Source organism: Orycteropus afer, unplaced genomic scaffold, assembly GCF_000298275.1.
Source record: "Orycteropus afer afer isolate SDZICR_OR568_19922 unplaced genomic scaffold, OryAfe1.0 scaffold00079, whole genome shotgun sequence".
NCBI classification, from domain to species: Eukaryota; Metazoa; Chordata; class Mammalia; order Tubulidentata; family Orycteropodidae; genus Orycteropus; species Orycteropus afer.
The window spans coordinates 7,588,541-7,609,626 of NW_006921666.1; the positions used below are offsets into that span (position 1 = coordinate 7,588,541).

The 21,086-nt window shown below is 45.5% G+C and overlaps 1 protein-coding gene across 1 annotated transcript in view; it reads left to right on the forward strand.

Annotated features, from left to right (window-relative positions):
• LTBP2 (latent transforming growth factor beta binding protein 2) overlaps nucleotides 1-21,086 on the forward strand; it is a 158,742-nt gene that overhangs the window by 37,183 nt on the left and 100,473 nt on the right. Inside the window, exon 4 of the mRNA XM_007941368.1 lies at nucleotides 1,420-1,437. Coding sequence (XP_007939559.1) covers nucleotides 1,420-1,437 — 18 coding nt within the window. The remainder of the gene's footprint in view (nucleotides 1-1,419; nucleotides 1,438-21,086) is intronic.

Sequence of the window (21,086 nt, forward strand, 5' to 3'; positions counted from 1 at the left end):
TGTTGTTGCTTCTCTGTCCAAAGGGCTCCCTTTAGCATCTCTTGTAAGGTTGGTCTAGTTTTAACAAATTCCCTTAATTTCTGCTTATCTGGAAATGTCCTAATTCCATCATCATATTTGAGGGACAGTTTTGTTGGGTACATAATTCTTGGTTGGAAATTTTTCTCTTTCAGTGTTTTATATATACCATCCCTTGTCTTCTCACCTGCGTGGTTTCTGTCGAGAAATCTGAACTTAGTCTTATTGGTTGCCCCTTGTAGGTAACTTTTCATTTTCCCATGCTGCTCTCATGATTCTTTCTTTGTCTTTGGTTTGGATAAGTTTGATGATGATATGTTTGGATGATTTTCTTTTGGGGTCTATCCTGTCTGGGGTTCGTTGGACTTCCTGAATGGATATATTCTCATCTTTCATCATACCAGGAAAGTTCTCTTCAAACAAATCTTCAGCAATTTTCTCTGTTCTTTTATTTGTCTCTTCCTGTTCTAGAATTCTGATTACATGTAGGTTATTCCTTTTGATGGTATCCCACATGAACCTTAGGCTTTCTTCATTTTGTTTTGATCTTTCTTCTGATTTATCTCTTTCCAAAGAAGCATTCAGGTATTTACCTTCAATCTCCCTAATTCTGTCTTCCATTGATTCAATTCTGCTTCTTTGCCCATTCAATGTCTTATCTATTTCTGAAAATTTAATATTAATCTTCTGGATTTCTGTGTGCTATCATTTCTAATTTTTCATTTATTTTATCATTTTGTTCTTGTATTGTCTTTCAAAATTGTTCTTGGGTTTTCTCTGTGTTTTCCTTGATTTGTCTCTCAATTTGTTGAAGATACCTAAATATAATCTTTTTAATTCCTTATCAGGGAGTTCCAATGCATCATCTTCTTCAGGGATGTGTTTTGGGTCTGTATCCTGGTCCCTTGTTTCTCCTGCTTTATTTTGCTGCTTTGTGTGGACTGTGATGCTCTGTTGTCTCTGAGGCATTATGATATTTTTGTGTTCATATTTAATTGGTGATTGTATGTTGGAGTGACTTGCCCACAATTTTCATTTTCTTTGTTTTGTTTGCATTTTATCTACACAAGCAGGGTACTGTGCTGTGCTCCTCTATTCACTAATTGACAGCATTTATACACTCACCACCTGTCTCCTTTCCTGTTGTCAGCCTCTCATATGTCTCTGCCCACCTTGGCAAACAGAGCCTATTCTTAGGTCCCTGGAATCCGAATGAGAATGCTATCACTTTAAAATCCAAAATGATTGCCACTTGTAAAGATTCAAAATGGCTGTGCCCTTGGTCACTTTAAATATCCAAAATGGGTGCCATGTGTAAACAATCAAAATGGCTGAACCCTCCAGAGAGTGGAAAGTCCACACAGCTCAGGTTGTCTCCCTCCTTGCTGTTTCCCTTCCTAGTCATAGTCCACCAGCGCTGTCGTCCCTGCAGCCCTTGGTGACCAGGGCTGATCTTTAAGTCAATTTTCAGGTCCCAACACCACTTGGAAACGTTCAGGCTGTTGGTCCCATCAGAATAGCTGACAGTCCACAGTTCCGACTGTCTCTGTACTCGCTGTTTTTGTTCAGGTTTTTTCACTAGTTGGTGCCTAAACCACTTCTGTATAGTTCCTTTCAAAGCTCAGGCTTCAGGATTATCTTCTGTATCTCTGTCAATTGGTTTTTCTTTTCTTTGTTGAAGAGGGTCTGTGTTGCTTGTCTGCCTAATCCTCCATCTTACTGGAAGTCTTACTTACTGTTTTTATTATTGTCCCCCAGCTGCAGTGTGAGTTCTTCAAGGTCAGAAATCTTTCTTTCTTTGTTGATCTAGCCCAAGCTCCTAGGATAGTGCTTGGCATATTAAGTAAGCACTCAGTAAATATCCACTGAACAAACATCTTGGCCATCCATCTCTGTTGTAGTCGACAGCAAAGAAACATGGTCTTGGATCCCTGTACTTCAGAGCTGACACTCAGCACATCCCCTGGCCATGTCATTGGTCAAGAAGGGGCTCTTCCAGCCCAAATTTCTGCCCACTCAGAGCTCTTGGCTTTGGGGGCTGAAGCCAGAGCAAGCCAAGGGTAACACCTCTCTCTTGGAGGTGGCTGGACACTTTGGAATGCCAGGAGTCTGGTGAGGGGCTGCAGCAGCTGTAAAGGGTTCTCTTTCCAGTTCTTTCCTTCTCTTGGGCCTTGAAAAAGCCCACATGAGTCTCCTTCCCAGGGGCTGTGGGTTTGGAAGGGGAGGGCTCAAGGGGAGTTGTCAGAGGGGGATACTCACTTGCAGGCCTCCAGCCAGACCAAATGGAAAGAGCTTTATTTTCCCAAGTCTGAAGTCACAGAAGCCCTTCTGTTGATTTTTGAGGAGAGCTGGTGGTGGGGAGAAAGACTTGTATCTCAGGTCTCAAAAAAAAAAAAAAAACAAAAAACCAAACTCACTGCTGTCAAGTTGATTCCATTCATGGCGACCCTTCCTTGGGTTTCCAAGGTGGTATCTCTAAGGAAGTAGATTGCCCAATCTTCCTTCCATGGAGTGGCTGGTGGGTTTGAACCACCAACCTTCTGTTTAGCAGTCAAATGCCTGAGGCACTATGCCACCAGCTGAGACCTTATCACTGCCCCTGCAGTAGATTTGTGGAGGGCCCTCTGCATCAGCTCTCTGCTGACCCAGCACATCCCTGGCCCAGCAGAGACCCCTTAGAGTGCCCAGTGGCTCTGAATCACTCCTTTCCAGCCAGAGGGAGGCGGGAGGCAGGGGAGGCGGTGGACTTTGCAGCTGCTGGATGCACCAGCTGACTTCCTTCACTTCATAGAGCCGTGACAGGTACCCTGAAAGTTGCTCAGTGCACACCCTGTGCAGCTGCAGATGGTGACCCTGGGCTAGCTTCTCTCTAGAGGGTGATATCTGCCATTTCCCCTGCAACGCGTGGTGCTTCAAGATGGGGGAAGGAGTTTGTCCTCTCCATCGGGGTCTGGCTTCTGAGGTCCCTTCTAGATTTCTTTAAAAGGGAGCAGTTCTCTAGGGCTTTGTAGAAGGTTCATGTGTACCTCCCCAACCCACACAAATATCTGAGACTCACAGAGCTCAGGGCCTGAGCAGGGCCATGACTGGCCTATAGGCTGTCTGTGTGTGAATTAGAAAAAGGCACCACCTCTGGGCTGACACAGCTTTGATCCCAACTTAGGGATCCCAACTGAGGTCATGAAGGAGGGGGGACCGGTATGTGCCTCCTGGTATAACAGAGCCTGCAAACCTCCTCTTTCTGCCATGCTCACCCAGTGCAGGTGATTGTGGGCTGGTGAGTATATTAGTTTCCTAGTGGAGGGGTCACTATGAGTCGGGTCCGACTTGACGGCAAACAACAACAACAAAGGGCTGCTGTAACAAAGTACCACAAAGGGGGTGGCTTAAACAACATACTTCTATTTTCTTACAGTCCTGAAGGCAGTAGTCTGAATTGAAGATGTCAGTAGGGCCATGCTCCTTCTGAAAACTCTGGGGGAAGAGCCTCTCTTTTTCTTGGCTTCTAGCCCTAGACATTCCTTGCCTTGAAGCTGCAGCCTAACTCTGGTGTCACATGTCCATCTTCCCCCTGTCTTTCTCTTTGTGTGTCTTCTCCTCTTTTATAGGACACTGGTCAGATTGAGTTGGGACCCACCCTATTGCAGTATCACCTCATGTTAACAGATAACATCTTCAAAGAGCCTATTTCCAAACAAGGTCATGTTCACAGGTACCAGGGGTTAGGACTTCAATATATTTTTTTGGAAGACACAATTCAATTCATAACAGAGTCTAGAATTGTGGTAACAATGATGTTTCTTTGGGTTAGGACTGTGTTCTGGTTACCTAGTGCTGCTCTAATAAGAAATATACCACAAATGGGATGGCCTTAACAAACAGGAGTTTATTCTTACAATTTGGAGGCTTTAAGTCCAAGTTCAAAGTGCCAGGCTCTAGGGGCTGGGTGAAAGCCCCTCAACCTTGGGGTCCAGCTCTGCCTCTTGCTCCTGGCCCACTGAAGCTAGAGGCATTTCTTCACTCAGACAGCTGCTGGCTGCTGAGGCTGAGAAGCCCCAAGGTTGACAAGTAAAAAGGTACAGTCCCAATGTTACCAAACCACATACGACAGGCCATTAATTTAAGTCCATTGTAAGTCCCAACAACATGGCTACACACAGGGTCCAAGCGTGCCATAGGCTAGAGACCATTCTCAAACTTCTCCTTATATACATACCCAAAGGCAGCTACTCAGCTGCTCACAGTAGATTCCACTGTGGAGTTGATTGCCAGTCTCATCATGGGGAATAACTACCACCAGCTGCCCAGCCACTCAACCAGGCCCAGCCAAGTTGACACATAAACATAACTACCACAGACTGGGTAGGACCAGGGTTGTAGTTAGGGTAGTATTCTATTTAATAGTAGGGTAGTAGTTAGGGTAAAATCAGAGTAACAACTTTAGTGTGGTATTAGGGTGAGACCATGGTAAGGGTTGGATTAGGATTACAGTTAAGGTTAGGTTAGGGTTACGCTACAGTAGAATTTAGGATTTTGAGTTTTTTCAAGTGTGGTGTGGTTGTTGTTTTAACATTTACAGAGCCTTATTGAGTAAACAGACCCTGTTGTGTGACACTTTACAGGCACCACCTAATTTAATACTAGGAGATAATGTGCCCTAAAGGAGCTCTGGTGGTATAGTGGAGAAGGCATTTGGCTGCTAACCAAAAGGTTGGTTTTTCAAACACACCAGCTTCTCTGTGGAAGAAAGATGAGGCATTCTGCTTCCTTAAAGATTTACAGCCTTGGAAACCTACTGGGGGTCATTATGAGTTGAAACCAACTCAATGACAATGAGGTTTTTTTTTTTTTTTTTTTTTTGGAGTGGTTAAGAACATGGGGCATGAGTCAGACAGACCTCAGTCAGTTCCATCTGATTCCATTGCTCACCAGCCATTTGATGTAGTGTGAGTTTCTTCACCTCCCTGAATCTTGCTGTAAATCAATAATGATGGTAATACTGCCCACACAGGATTGCGGTCAAAATAAAATAAGGGAATGTGGACAGATTACTGAACCCTATTGTGAAATATTTGATAGTAACGTTTTTCCTAATCTGTTTCAGTTTGGAGACTGCATTCAGCAGGAAACAGATGGTACATTCAATAGGGACAGTTTAGTAAAGGGTCTATTTACCAAGAGACGAGCAGGGTTAGAAGAAAGTGGCGAAAGATGGTAGAGCAACTGTTGTAGAATGAATTATGTTCCCAAAAAATATATGTTGTAAATCCAAACCCCTCTACCTGTAGAATGGAGGAAATAATGAAATAAAAGGGCAGAACAGAAGATTGCAAAGGGCGGCTCAAGAAGACAAAGTAAAGTGTTATAACGAAACGTGCAAAGACCTGGAGTTAGAAAACCAAAAAGGGAGAACACACTTGGCATTTCTCAAGCTGAAAGAACTGAAGAAAAATTCAAGCCTTGAGTTGTAATATTGAATAATTCTAAGGGCAAAAAATCGAACAACATAGGAAGCATCAAAATGAGACAGAAGGAATACACAATCACTGTACCAAAAAGCATTGATCAACATTCAGCCATTTCAGGAGGTAACATATGGTCAAGAACCGGTGGTACTGAAGGAAGAAGTCCAAGATGCACTGATGACATTGGTGAAAATAAAAATGATCCAGGAATTGAAGGAATGTTTTAACAGATGCAACACTGGAAGCACTTGCTCGTCTATGCCAAGAAATTTGGAAGAAACTTACTGGCCAATCAACTTGAAGAGATCCGTATTTTTGCCCATTCCAAAGAAAGGTGAGCCAATGGAATGCAGAAATGACTGAACAATATCATTATTATCACATATAAGTAAAATTATGGTGAAAATCATTCAAAATCAGTTGTAGCAGTACATCAACAGGGAACTTCCAGAAATTCAAACTGGAGTCAGATGAGTATGTGGAATGAGGGATAGCGTTGCTAATATCAGGTGGTTCTTGGCTGAAAGCAGAAAATATCAGAAAGATGTTTGCCTGTGTTTTATTGACTATGAAAAGGCATTTAATTGTAGGTCCTAACAAGTTATGGATAACATTATGAAGAATGGGAATTCCAGAATCCTTACTTGTGGTTATGAGGAACCTATACATACAGAAAGGCAGTCATCCAAGCAGAACACAGGGATATTGCATGGTTTAAAACCAGGGAAGATGTGTATCAGAGTTGTATCCTTTCACCATACTTATTCATTCTGTATGCTGAGCACATATTCTGAGAAGCTGGACTAGATGAAGAAGAATGTGGCATTAGGAGTGGAGGAAGACCCATTAACAATTTGCAATATACAGATAATACAACTTAGCTTGCTGAAAGCCAAGAGGACTTGAAGCACTTACTTATGAAGATCAAAGACTATAGCCTCTACATATGAGCTGAACATTTACATTAGGGAGATACACTCCTTGGAGAGATCAATTATGGGAGAACAGAAGGGCTGTGTACGCACAGGGAGACAACTCAGAGGGCAGGAGTGCATGGAGGGAAGGACACAAGGAAGAGGTAACTATGGGGAGGAAGTGGGAGGGGAACTGTTGCACGGCAGGAAATTGTAGTCAATGTCATGAGACAAAGTATACGTGAGCTGCTGTGTGGAAAGTGAATTTGCTCTGTAAACTTTCACCCAAATCACACACACACACATACACACACACAAAGACTATAGCCTTTAGTATGGATTACATCTCAACACAAAGAAAACAAAAATTCTCACAACTGGACCAATGAGCAACAATATGATAAACAGAGAAAATATTGAAGTTGTCAAAGATTTCATTTTACTTGGATCCACAATCAGTGCTTATGGAAGCAGCATTGGGCAAATCTGCTGCAAAAGACCTCTTTAAAGTGTTAAAAAGCAAAGATGTCACTTTGAGAACTAAGGTGCCCCCAGTCCAAGCCATGGTGTTTTCAGTTGCCTCATATACATGCAAAAGCTGGACAATGTATAAAGGGAAGAAACAAACAAACCAAAAAAAAACCAAACCCACTGCTGTCGAGTCGGATCCCACTCATAGCAACCCCTCATAGCGACCCCTCCTTGGGTTTCCGAGGCGGTATCTCTATGGAAGTACATTGCCCAACCTACCAAGGAGTGGCTGGTTAGCAGCGTTCTGGTTAGCAGTCAAATGCCCTAGGCACTATACCACCAATTGTTGTTCTTGTTGTTATGTGCCCTTGAGTTGGATCCAACTCATAGCGACCCCTCCTTGGGTTTCTGGGACCATATCACTACGGAAGTGGGTTGCCCAGCCTTCCTTCTGAGGAGTGGCTGGTGGGTTTGAACTGCCAGTCTTCTGGTTAGCAGTCAAGTGCCTTAGGCACTATGCTACCAGAGCTTCTCCACCACCAGAGCTCCCGAATAAATGGAAGACTGAAGAAGAATTGATGCAGTTGAATTATGATGTTGGTGAAGAATATTGAATATACCATGGACTGCCAGAAGAATGAACAAATGTGTCTTGGAAGAAGTACAGCTAGAATACTTCTTAGGAGGGAGGATGGCAAGACTTCGTCTCACGTACTGGGCATGTTAACGGGAAGGACCAATCCTTGGACAAGGACATTATGCTTGGTAAAGTAGATGGTGTGTGAAAAGGGAGAAGAAGAAATGCATGACTCAGTATGCAGCAACAGGCTCAAACATAGCGACTATGTGAGGGTGCTGCAGGACCAGACAGTGTTTTGTTCTGTTGCAGGTAAGGTCAATATGAGTCAGAGCTGCCTCCACGGCCACCTAATACCAACAACATACCTGTGGTTATAATTCCATCTGGGAATGGGTTTTATAGTGTTAATGAGACAGCATTAGTGTAGGGTGTGTCTTAAATTAATCTCTTTTGAGATATAATAGAACAGATAAAGCAAGAAGCAAGAGATGGGAAGATGGATGCCATGCTACCTACCTGAAGATGACCAAGGAGCCAAGAACCAAACTGAAAAGAGACAAGAACCTTCCCCTACAGACAACAGGGAAAGCCTTTCCTTAGAGCCAACACCCTGAATTCAGACTTCTAGCCTTCTAAACTGTAAGAAAAAATGTGTTTGTTAAAGCCATCCACTTGTGGAGTTTCTCTTACAGTACCACTAGACGGCATCCTAAGGGTAGCAATGTAAGAAAGCCCTTAACCCTCCAGACCTAATAAGTAATAGTTCAGGGGTTAATGGAACCCAATGTGTAGCTACACCTGTAGAAAAGGGCCACAGCTGTGGCCTCAGGTAAAGGAACACAGACACTTTCTACCCATAGTGGCCCATCCAGAGGGAGCTGGTTGGATAGTCACTCACTCTTCTCCTGCCCTCTGGGCTCCTGCTGAGGCCCCCTTTGGCTGAATTGGACTGGAAAGCAGTAGGTGAAGGGAACAATTGATACCATTCACACTGTTGATGCCTCCCAGGGCTCAGGCTGGAGAGGATCAGGTGGAGAGGGATTTGGAGGGGCAAGTGAAAGACCTCCAGCACATTAACCAGACCCTATGAGAAGCATATTCCTATTACTTCACCATGAGCAAACTGAGGGTAAGGGTGACCCAGCCCAGGTCAGCTCATTTCAGAGAACGCTGTCAACTTCTTGCTAAACAGCCTCTAGAGCAGTGAGCCCACGCGAATGCAAGAGGGACCAAGCTTGGCTTGAGTATTGCCTAGACTGGGTCAAGGAAGGCATCTAATGTCTTTTCAGAAAAGTCCAGAAACTTGGTGAAAGCTTGGAGCAACACTACCCACAGCCATGTGTGGGAGGGGAAGGGAGCTTGTTGGGGTCATTAAAATGTTAATGTATGCAATTTCCAGCATCTGACTTAAACACACACACACACACAAGAAAGAAACATTGCAAGCGTGTTGTTATACTTATTGCATTTAACAGGTTTAAATCCTGTAGGATTTTTCTTTGGAAGGAGGTTAGGAGAGATGAAGCAAGAAGGAAATGGAAAGACAATCAGAGCTGTTTCTCAGATGTCCCAGGGAAGGTCTGGGCCATCTGGTTGCTTTGTGTAGATCTGGCATCTCAGCGAATGTCACCCTCTGGGTGAGTGTGTGCGTGCGTGCACACGTGTGAGTGAGTGAGAGGTGGGCGTGGGTGGAAGCCGGTGCTGAAAGAACCTGCCTCAAGAGTCAGAGTGGAGATTTTTCAGGCCCCGTGAATTCGCCTTTTGAACTCAAGGTTTTCAAATATATATCAGATTTCACCCCTTGTCCAGGATGTAGAGGAAGTTTCTGATTTATGGGCCTGGTAGTTTTTCCAGTTATGAAATCTTTAAATCTGCCATCAGTTAGTTAATTTGCCACTGTCAGAAAAGGAACTGGGAGCTTCCAGGTGAAAATCACTTTACCACAGCAAAGTGGTGTTTTGATAACAGTCGTAAAAAAGTGGCTCTCTCTGAAACATACACATTTTCCACTTGTGGAACTAATTGAATCAATGTCTCAGGGTTTCTTCTCCTCCTAAATATATATTCTCATGTGTGTGTGCATGCACGCATATATACATACTACGTGCACTTAATAAAAAAACATTGCTGTTGAGTCTATTGCAACTCATAGCAACCCTATAGGACAGAGTAGAACTACCCCACAGGGTTTCTAAGGCTGTAGTCTTTATGGAAGTAGACTGCCACATTATTCTCCCACAGAATGGCTGGTGGGTTCAAACAGCTGGCGTTAACCAATGTGCTACCAGGGATCCTGGAGAGGCACTAAGGGGAAAGATTAAAGCCTTGCAGAATTATTTCCCAGAAAAGAATTTAAAAGGGAAAGTGGGTTAAATGTCAAGTTAACTAAGGGTGATGGTTTTAAGACTGGCTACTTAGGACCCAGAGGGGTGTGGATGCATGTCTGTCTGTCTGCAGATGACATAGTTAAGATTGCTAAATGATTTCCAATAATGAAATGTGAAAACACATAGTTCCTTTGTTAGCCACATAGCTGTGGTTTTGTGTCTGTGATTCATTGTGGAAGTGAGTAGCTGCGACAGGCATTTTGTGGGTTTTTTTTTCATCCATTTCTCCTAAAAAAATATTTGTGAAATGTATAAAATTCAAGGAAGTTGAGTGGTTTTTGAAAAGAAAAATCCCCATTCCTTGACAAATAAAGGTTACAAATCAAAACCTCTGGAGCCATCACATTTCTACTTCCAGCCGCTCGCATACACTGTGTTTTCCTCCTGGACCTTGGCCCGTGACCACTGACATTTTCACCCACAAGTGCACCAGGCTGGGGGCTAAGCTGGGGAGTGTTGGAGGTAAGGGGTATGGGTTGCATCAGAGACTTCTGGAAGTAGTGTGGTATTTTGGAGAAGTAGTATTCTCTTGAGATCCCAGCCAGGTCACACCCCTCAAGGGCCCCTTTCTTGGGGCAGAAATTGATTCCACATTTCTTTCTTTCTGGACTGTGTTGGGTCAAGGTCAGAGCACCTATAGAAAGAAGGCAGTCACGTATTAGGGAGGGATTGTGAAAGAATTGAAACCTGTGGTCAAATAGGCCTGGGTTTGAAACTCAGCTCTTACTCCTAACAGCTGCCTAGAGCAAATGATTTAACCTAGCTAATGCTCAGTTTTCTCATCTGTAAGACAGCATAGAGAATTGCTACCTTACAGAGTTGTTAGGAGGATTTACTAGTATTTGCAAATGTATTTGCAAATGTATTTGGTACCTGTAAAGTCTCCCATGAATGGCACCCACACTTATTTGTCCCTTAACTCTGGGTTAACCAAGCCTTTTGCTTGGATCAGTAGCAGTAGCTGTGACTATAAACTCTGAGAATTTGCCTAGACCACTTGAAGACATTTCTGACCCTGGGTGAGGTTTCCTGGCATAGCCAAGGATGAGTAGCAGGGTGGGGATGTCATCACCAAAGGAAGACAGACCTCAGGTCGTGACAGCCTGCCTCACCACTTCCTGCAAGTGGATACTCTGGGCAAGCTTATGATCTTTCTGTGCCTCAGATAGGACGTGTTGTTGTCGTTATGTGCCATTGAGTCAAACCTGACTCACAGCGACCTCTTCTTCAACCTGACTCATACTGAGGCAGTATCACTACAGAAGTAGATTGCCCAACCTTCCTTCTGAGGAGTGGCTGGTGGGTTTGAACTGCCAGCCTTCTGGTTAGCAGTTAAGTGCCGTAGGCACTATGCCACCAGAGCTCCTTGCTATACGATAGGGTGGTTGTATTACTAATCAAGGAAGTTAATGAATGTAAAGGACCTCAAAACCCAATAAACCCAAACTTACTGCCATTGAGTTGATTCTGACTCATAGCGACCCCCACTGGGTTTCCAAGGCTGTAAATCTTTCTGGAAGCAACCTGCCTCATCTTTCTTCTGCAGAGTGGCTGGGGGCTTTGAACTGCCAACCTTTTGGTTAGGAACCAAATACCTTAACTACTGTACTACCAGAGCTCCTGCAAAGGACCTAAACCAAACCAAACCAAACCATACTCATTGCCATCGAATCTATTCCCATTTTCCTGAGGTGGTAAAACTTTATGGAAGCAGATTGCCCCATATTCCTTCCACAGAGCAGCTGGTGAGTTTGAATCGCCACCCCTCTGGTTAGCAGCCTTAGGCACTATACCACCAGAGCTCCTTGTAAAGGACCTCCACAAACCAAACCAAACTCACTGCTATCGAGTCAATTCCAACTCATAGTGACTCCCTTTGGGTTTCCAAGTTGGTAAATCTTTATGGAAGTAGATTGCTTGGTCTTCTTTCCACAGAGTGGCTGGTGGGTTTGAACCACCAGCCTTCTGGTTAGCAGTCAAATGCCTTGGGCACTATGCCAGCAGAGCGCCTTACCAGCGTAAAGGACCTAGTAAAGAACAAAGACAGAAAACACCTGTAGCAGGCGTCTGGCTCATAATAGGTTGATTGGGTTTTGACGGCTGCATTTTTGCATGAAGACATCTCAGGGTGGGGTCCTATCTAGTTCCTGCAGGAAACTTCCTTTGTTTATGGGCTTCGTTTATGGTAGATTTTTAGCCTGGAGGAAAAGCAGGCTGGCTGCAGGCTGCCAGGACTTCAGGCAGCCCCTGAGTGTGACCTTGACCCAGGTGAACCTCCCATCCTTGCTGCTTTTGTCTACAATGGGCTGGTCCAGGCAGGTCCAGGAGTGGGGTAACCTTATCTGCAGTCATGGGCCTGTGTTTGCTGTGGGATAAAGCAAGCCTCTCTCTCTATGCATGTGTGTGTTTAGGGAGTGTTTTGTGGGAGTCAAGAGGCCACAGCCTGGGAGCTCAGGGGTTCAGGAGGTAGCAGCATCAGGACCAAGTTGTTGTTGGTGAGATGCCCATATACCAGGTTTTCTATGACTTTAGGAAGCTGTTCTAACTTGATCCCCTCAGCCTAAAGTCCTTCCTTACCACCTCCCCCTCTCCCTTCTCCTCCTCTAAGCTCCTGTCACACTTGCCAGGTGCTTGTAGGTTCTGCTTTTTGTTTTCATTCCCCTTTAATGGCTTTACCTTTCTAACCACTGCCTTTTTTTTTTTTATACACTTCTGTAACTCATATATGGAGCTCTCATGGTGTAGTGGTTAAGGCATTTGGCTGCTAACCAAAAGTCAGTGGTTTGAACCCACCAGTTCCTCTGCAGAAGAAAGATGAGGCAGTCTGCTTATGTAAAGATTTACATCCTTGGAAACCCAATGGGGGTTGTTGAGTTGGAATCGACTTGATGGCAGTGAGTTTGGTTTTTGGTTGGTAACTCATACAGCACTGTCTCAGCAGCTTGTGGTAAGAGTTAGGGTAGCAGTGATGAAAGGGGTGTGATGAGTGTTAGAGTCCAGCAGATAAGGGTTCGAAACCTAGGTTTTGTCATTCATGAGACATGTGAGCTTGGGCCAGCTTCATATCGGTAATGTTTGAATAGTGAAACCTACCTTTCAGGTCGTTGGGGGAAATTGATAAGATGGTGTTTCTTTGATGCCTGGTGCTCAATCTGGGCTTAGAAACTACAGTTGTTACTTGATCAAGGTGGATTGTGTGGAGAGTTCTGTGGTTCTAGGACTCCACTGCCTTATTCCCAGCACCTTTTGGGGGCCACAAAGATGACTAGAGGAGGAGACACAGCTGAACAAGTATCACTGTGATCTGCTCTCTGCCCCTCAGCCTGGCTAGCTTCCTGTCTTTGGACTTGGGCAGAAGCATCCCCTTCAGCACCAACAGATGCCTCGATCTAACAGCCAGAGGCTCAGGCCTGAGTCTGATCTCAACAACATGTTCCATGTATAACTTTCATCCTTCAGTTCATGTCCCCAGGGGCTGCCCCCTAGCAACCAGTGCTCAAAGGGAGTTCCCTCCAATTAGCTTTCATGGCCGCATACCCCAATAGGTAATGCATGCAATGAACCAGGTACAGATAACCGTCTCCTTGTGCGAATCCCACATTCCCTGTTACTCCCTCTGCCATTCATCCTCCGTGTGCCCTGGGTGGGTTTTTAGGCCAGCTGGAAGACAAGATGCTCAAAGGAAGGGTTACCGCAGAGTCAGACAGCTGATGAGGCCTTTGTTTAGGCTCAGGCATGGAAGCCCCCTCTGTCCCTCTCTTTCTTTCCTTCCTTCCTGGTTTCCCCCCTTCTTTCCTTCCACTCTCCCTTCTCCAACACATCTATGTTCCTGCAGGGCACTGGGCCAAGCACAGGGAATACTAGATGACTTGGACCAAGGCCTTGCCTCTAGGAGCTCAAATCCAGCTGGGGAGATCTAACACGCACAGGTAGTGAGAGCAGCAGCCCATGAAAAGGCCTGTGTGAGTGGTCCCGTCACATGCTTGGGGAGGCAGAGGGATGGGAGAGCACCCTTGGCCAGGGCAGTGTGGGCAGTGGGGCAGGAAGGGGGCCTCCAGGGAGGAGCTCTCCACAATCACTTTCCTACAACACAATTTTTAACCTTGTTACTTCTGGAAAAATACTTTCCTTTGAGGCCGGCCTTTTATGCACAGAGTCCACAGGATAAAGCCCAGACCCTTGGCTGGGGAGGCCTTCGGTAGCCTCACCCCAAAGTACAGTTCTCAAGTTTAGTGTAGAGGTTTAGAATCAAGGCTCTGGAGCCATCATAGCTGCAGGATATGCTGTGTCTGAGGCCTGTGTCTGCTAGTCATTTACTGTGTGATCTTAGGCAAGTTACTTAACTTCTCTGTGCCTCATCTGTAAAACGAGGATAATGATAATAATACCTACTCCTGTGGTTGTTGTGACGATTAAATGAGCTAAAATATGTAAAGTGCTTATAACAATGCCTGGCATATAATAGGCTCTAAGGAAGTATTTGTTGGAGTTCCTGGGTGGTGCAAAAGCTTAATATGTTTGGCTGCTAACTGAAAGTTTGGAGGTTCAAGTCCACTTAGAAGTGTCTTGGAAGAGAAAGGTTTATATATGGAAGGAAACTTTCTTTGTTGGTTATCAGGGGCGGGATGGGGGGAACACTGAAAAAAAAATGCGTTGAGTCATGTCACTTTAGTTTTGTATATTTCACTGTACATAAATTATATTTCAATCAAATGTATTTAGAAAAAAAAATACAGAAGTGCCTTGGGAAGAAGGGCCTGGCAATCTATTTCCAAAAAACCAGCCATTGAAAAACCTTATGGAGCACAGGTCTACTCTGACATGCACAGGGTCACTGGAAGTTGGAATTGACTCAATGGCAACTGGTTAAGCTATTTGCTGTTAATATAGACTTCTCGTTTTCCCTTTAAACTATAAGCCCCTGAGCACGACTGCTGGCATGTTCCTGCATCTGTTGCTTTGTGCTCAGGGGTTTCTCTGCCTTGGGTGGGCTCTGCCCTCCCCACCCCTTCCCCTGGGTCACATCACACAACCTCTGAGAGGTCTTCTCCAAGCACCCAGCCTCAGGGCCACCTCTGCCTCAAGAGGACTGCTGTGTCTTGGTGGACAACTCACCTGGCCCTGAGACTCCTGGAACCTACTGTTCTGTCAGGAAACACTCATGCACAGAGTCTTGACCCAGGGCCACTGTATATGAGCTGCAAAGTGCACCCTGTACGAAGGTGCCAGTTAGGGGTGCTCACCAGGCCCTGGGTCTGAGTTGCATTAGCCTGAAGGAAGTGTGTCAGAGTAGAACTGTACTCCATTGGGTTTTCAGTGGCTGATTTTTCAGAAATAGATCACCAGGCCTTTTTCTGTGGTGCCTCTGAGTAGACGTGAAACCTCCAGACTTTCAGTTAGTAGCCAATCATGTTAACCATTTGTACCACCCAAACCCACTGCCATCAAGTTGATTCCGACTCATAGCAACCATATAAGTTACTGTCTAGGCACTCTGAAATTGGCTACCCAAAGGTAGCCAATTCTAATTTATACGAAGGCACCAGGTGCTAGGCCTCCCCCACCCCTGCCTCACCCTCTGGACCTTAAGCTCTCTACAGTAAGATGCCTTCTCCACAGTACCCACATAAACCTGCACACTTTACAAGGTGCTCCTAAGTATACCTTGGAAGTGGGTGAATTATGTTCATTAATGAAATCCAAGTTCCTTGTAGCTGCCAGGCCTTCTGGGGGAACATGGAGCCAAAGGCTTCAGACAGCCCATTGGCCCTGGCTGGCAGCAAAGTGAGCCCAGCCCTGCCTGGGCAGATGCTGGCCTGAGACAGGAGAACTGACTTTGCCATGGGGAAGTTTGAAATTAGTGTGATAAATATTCTGAGGGCAGCAACTGTGTGCCCAGAGCTGTGATGAATCCATGGAGGATACAAAGAAGGTGACACCCAGTCACTCTGAGAGGCTGTGTCCCTGGAAGAGTTGCAGCCCTGGTGGGACAGGCTACTGCCCCAGCAGTTTGACACTGGGTACAGCTAGGTAGAAAATGATGGGTGTTTCCCAGGATCCTGGGCAGCCCTTCAGACCACCTTCTTCTCCTGTCTCTGCCCTAGAGGTGCCCCAGGTGTGAGCTCAGTACCTGGGCAGCCAGCAATGGCTCTCCTGACCTACTCTCTTGTCTTGCCAGGAGAAAACCGAAGTGATGCTGAGTCTCGAGGGCATGGAAGCCAAATGGCAGGCAGTCTGCTCAGTGATAAAGTGTATGCAGCTGATGACATGTGCAGGGTTTGGAGGGTAGAAGAGAGGGATGGGGCTCAGAGCAGCCCCTGAACCTTCCAAGACTGAGATGGGACCTACTTCAGGGCTGCTCTTGAGGCAGGACCAGGCCTGAGGCCAGAACCTGAGAACAGAACCTCCCTCTGCCTGTTATTTACCTGCAAGGAAACAAGGATGCTCTGTTCCTGCAGAGCTGGCTCAGAGAGCAGAGCAGGGTGTGGTTCTGGGCAGGAGAGACTCTCTCAAGGGCCCACCCCCTCCACTCATGCCTCAGCGTGGCAGGGGTGTCCCCGGGGTCTGTGTGCCGGATCTCCAGCCCTCTCATACCTGGGTGTGGCCACGGAAAAAGTTAGAGGCACAGAGCCACTGAGCTGGGGGGACGTGACTCACATTCAGGAGGGTGGGGCTGCGTGGGAGCCTTGGGCTGATTGGGGGAAGAGGAACAGAAGGGACAGTAGCAACAGTGATTTTGAGATGTTCGTCCTTTGGGAATGGACATCAGGGAGTGAGGGTACCAGAGCTGACGGTGCTCAGCAGTGAGCCAGATTGTAGTGGGCACTGGGTTCTGACTGAGTATGCCACCCACCGTGTGTGTCTGGGAAGTCATGAGTGCCATACTCCACTCTGAGCAGGAATGCCTTCTGCTGCATCTCGGGCACGGGATTCCAGTGACAGGAGCACGCTGCCTTACTAGGGTCACCACGTTGCTGGGCAGCTCTGGCTTTTCAGAAATCCTTCCCCACACCGTGCTGACACTGGCCCCAGTTCTGTGCTATGGAGATCCAATCTCTTCCTGCACCACAGCCCTAACATCTGATGACAGGTAATGCAGTGTGGGGACAGAACAGCCAGGCTCAGAGGATGCTGACTCCCCCAGTGTAAGACAGTCAGGTGTGAGGGTGTATCTTCAAGGGGACAGGGAATATAGTGAGGGCAGGGAGAGGAACCTTCTAACCACACACTTAGAAGCCAAGATACACCTGGGTTCAAATCCTAGCTCCTCCATTTTCTGTATCTGCTCTTCAATACAGAGACACTAGCCACATGCAAAAGGAGCCCTGGTGGCACAAAGGTTAAGCACTCGGCTGCTAGCTGAAAGGTTGGCAGTTCAAATCCACCCAGTGACTCCATGGGAGAGTAACATGGCAGTCTGCTCCCAAAAAGATTACAGCCTAGAAAACCCAGTGAGGCAATTCTACTCTGTCTTATGGGGTTGCAATGAGTCAGAATTGACTCAAAGGCACCTAACTATGCAGCCACATGTGCTCCTTTAAATTCACTTTAATGTAGAATTCAGTTCCTCAGTCACACCAGCCATGTTTCTGAGTGCTCAAAGCAACAGGTGGCCGGTATTGGACAGCACAGGTCATAGACTATCCCAACATCACAGAAAGTTTTACTGGACAATACAGTTCTAGGTATTGACCTTACACAAGTAATTTAACCTCTCGGTGCCTCAGTTTCCTTTTCTGAAAAATGAGGTTAATAGCAGTACAGACTCTAAGATTATTGTGAAGGTTAAGTTAGTGTGTTGTTCGGTACCATTGAGTCAGCCCTGACAGAAGCGGCCCTGTGTTTGACAGAACAAAACGCTGCCCAGCCCTGCACCACCCTCATAATTGTTGCTACATCTGAGCCCATCGATGCAGGCACTGTGTAACTTTATCTTGCTGAGGGTCTTCCTCCTTTTCACTGACCCTCTACTTTACCAAGCATGATGTTCAGGGACTGCTCCTCCCGGTACCATGTCCAAAGTAAGTGAGATGAAGTCTTGCCAAGTGTGATGCTTCTAAGGAGAATTCTGGCTGTACTTCTTCCAAGACAGATTTCTTTGTTCTTCGACATTGTGCAAATATAACTGTTAAGACACACTTCTTAGCATAAAATTAGTGCTCAATAAATTTTCATTATCACTGCCTAGTACATATGGGACAGAGTGTTAAAGGTCCCCCCTCCTCATACTGACACCAGGGAACCCACACACCTGGCAGCTTTGATACCTGCATGGTCTTAGTCATGGATGGCTGCCTTCAAGTTACCCACTACCAAATCAGTAGGCCCCTGGCGCCTGTGCCAAGGGTCACAGTGTCCCCACTCTATTTACCCACTAGGCCTGGGCAGCCTCTTGTTCTCTATTGGGGCAGGGCTATCCTGTAGTCAGCTTCTACCCTACAGCAGAACATTTGGTGTTGCTGGCAACACTTTGTTCGGTCCCGGGGATTTGGCAGCCAAGAGCCATCTGCTCTGGCCTGGGTGTGAGGTCGGCCTGGGCAGCCAAGAAGGAGAAGGAGCAGAGGCTCAGCAAGGGCTTCCCCCTGCTTGCCAGGGGGATCCTCAGCAGAGACAGAGTCACTTGGGAGGGCCATGTCTAGGCGATGCTGCCCTTGCCTGAGCTGGGCCTGCAGTCATGGGAAGGAATAGACTTTGAACCCTTTGGCCTGGAGCAGACAGAGTTCTGGAAGCTCCTTCATCTGTTGAGGCTTTCCTCCTACCTCTCTGGCTGCTACTTCCCAGATGCCTTTGTAGCCTCTTCCTCCTCCCCCATAAGTGCTGGTGTTCCCCAGGTCTCCTCTCTGCCCTTCTTTACTCTCTGTTTACGCCTGTATTTCTCAGAGTGTTTAGGTGTCAGAGCACCTGGAAGTCATAAGCAATACCAGCAACTATCAATACAGCCAATTCTATGATTAGAGCTGGGAACAGTTTTATTAGCAGAAACTATGACGATCGTCTGTGCATGCAAAATAAAAACCCGGCCATAGGCACACATACATGTCCATGAAAAGAACAAGCTATCGAACTAAGTGTGATGGGCTGATGCCACATTTTTCCATTAATATTCATTTACTACTTGTTCATTTATTTTATCACGTGCTGGCAGATAAGTGGTAACAGGCCTCAAAGGTTGGAGAAAAATTTATGGGAGCAAAATTTTAAACTGAGACCACTCTGTTCATTAACACATTTCTCTCCCTCTAAATCGGGAAGTGTTAGCAGAGTTTACGCCTCAGTCCAGCAGTGGAACCCTGAAGCATAGTTTGTTCTGCATACTCTCCTGAGTGTATCCTCCACTCCTCTAACTTCATAACCAGCAGTTTAATATACTTCTGACTTCCCTGAATGTATCACTGTGCGAGTCTCTCTCCCATGTTCTGGGTGCATCCGTCTGCCTTCTGTTCCCATTTTGAGACCTCAAAGATACTGAACACTCAACATGTCCAAAACCAAGTCCATCATCCACTTCTTGGATCTCTCATGTTGATATCTTGGCTCCTGGGATTCTTTCCAGCCCGTTGTCCAAGCCAGAGCTGGGTATCATCTATGTCTCTTCATTATACCTGGAATCCATGCCCTCTTCTTAGTTCCATCCTTGTTTCAGACCTTGGTCATTGCTTGCTTAGACTATAGCCAAAGCCTTTCAGATGGCCTCCAACCTACTCTTCTCTGGTTCATCCATCACCAGACAGTATTTGGCCAGAAGGATCATTCTAAAATGCCCATCCCATCATATCTTAGAGCTACTCAAAGACCATGAGTGTCTCTAAGTTAACATGTCACTCTGCTGTACTCCCACACTTTTGCTAGGGGCAATGGTCTCTCTGTCCAGCCTCCATCCAAGCTGGAAGGGTAGGAAGATCTTTCTCTGTCCAGGGGCAGGCACTTCCTGAATGAGTGAAATAGGGCAGCTGCTCTTCAGATCATGTCTTTCCTGGCTCCAAAATCTCCAGAGGCCCCCTTGTAGTCAATAAAACCCCGTTGCCTACCCCTGATGTTTCAAGCCTTCTACTATATGGGGTGAAATTTATTCTTCTTTAATCCCTCAAAGCCTCAGTGTCCTCATCTGTAAAATGGCAATTAAAAAGACAACAAAATAGTGACATGGTATTAGGATGAAGTTATCAGATTTAGAAACCTGATTTCTGCACTTAGGATTTCTGTAACTTTCAGCAAGGTATATAACCTTCTTACACCTTCATTTTCTCAACTATAAAGTATATAGTTGAGATACATTACATAGAGATACACACACACACACACACACACATATGTTGTTTAGTTGTTGCTGTCAAGGCATTTCCAACTCATAGCAACCTCATGTACAACAGAATGAAACACTGCCTGGTCCTGCACCATCCTCAACAATTATTGTTGCAGCCACTGTGCCAATCCATCTCATTGAGGGTCTTCTTTTTCACTGACCCTCTGCTTTATCAAGCGTGATCTCCTTCCCCAGGAACTGGTTCTTTTGACAGCATGACCAAAATATGAAAGATGAAGTCTGGCTATTCTCACTTCCAAGAAGCATTCTAGCTGCACTTTTTCCAGGACAGATTTGTTCAAATATGGTATTTTCAATATTCTTCACCAACACCACAATTCAAAGGCATCAGTTCTTTGGAATGCCTTATGCATTGTCCATCTTTCACAGGCATATCATGCTATTGAATATACCATGGTTTGGGTCAGGTGCACCGTAATTTTCAAAGTGACATCTTTACTCTTTAACACTTTAAGGAGATTTTTTGAAGCAGATATGCCCAGTACAATATATCATTTGATTTCTTGACTGCTGCTTTCATGCGCATTGATTGTGAATCTAAGTAAAATGAAATCTTTGGCAACTTCAGTCTTTTTTCCATTTATCATGATGTTGCTTATTGGTCCAGTTGTGAGGATTTAAGTTTTATTCAAGTTGAGAAGTAATCCATACTGAAAGCTATAGTTTTTGTTGTGATGTGAAGGTTTATCATTTTTCTTTGAGGTTACCCTATGATTTATAATTCTATCCCCGAGTCTAGAACAGTCCATTCTATCTTTCAACTTCCTTAACTTCCTCACCATTTAGAAATTCTGTAACTACACAGTCTTTTCCCTCTTTTTGTTTATAGTTGTCCTCACTCTCCAATTGATGTCTCTGGTTCCCTGTTTACAATCTTGTAAGCTCATTTTACTTTGGATATGTCCATAGCTGTGGTTTCTGGGTTAT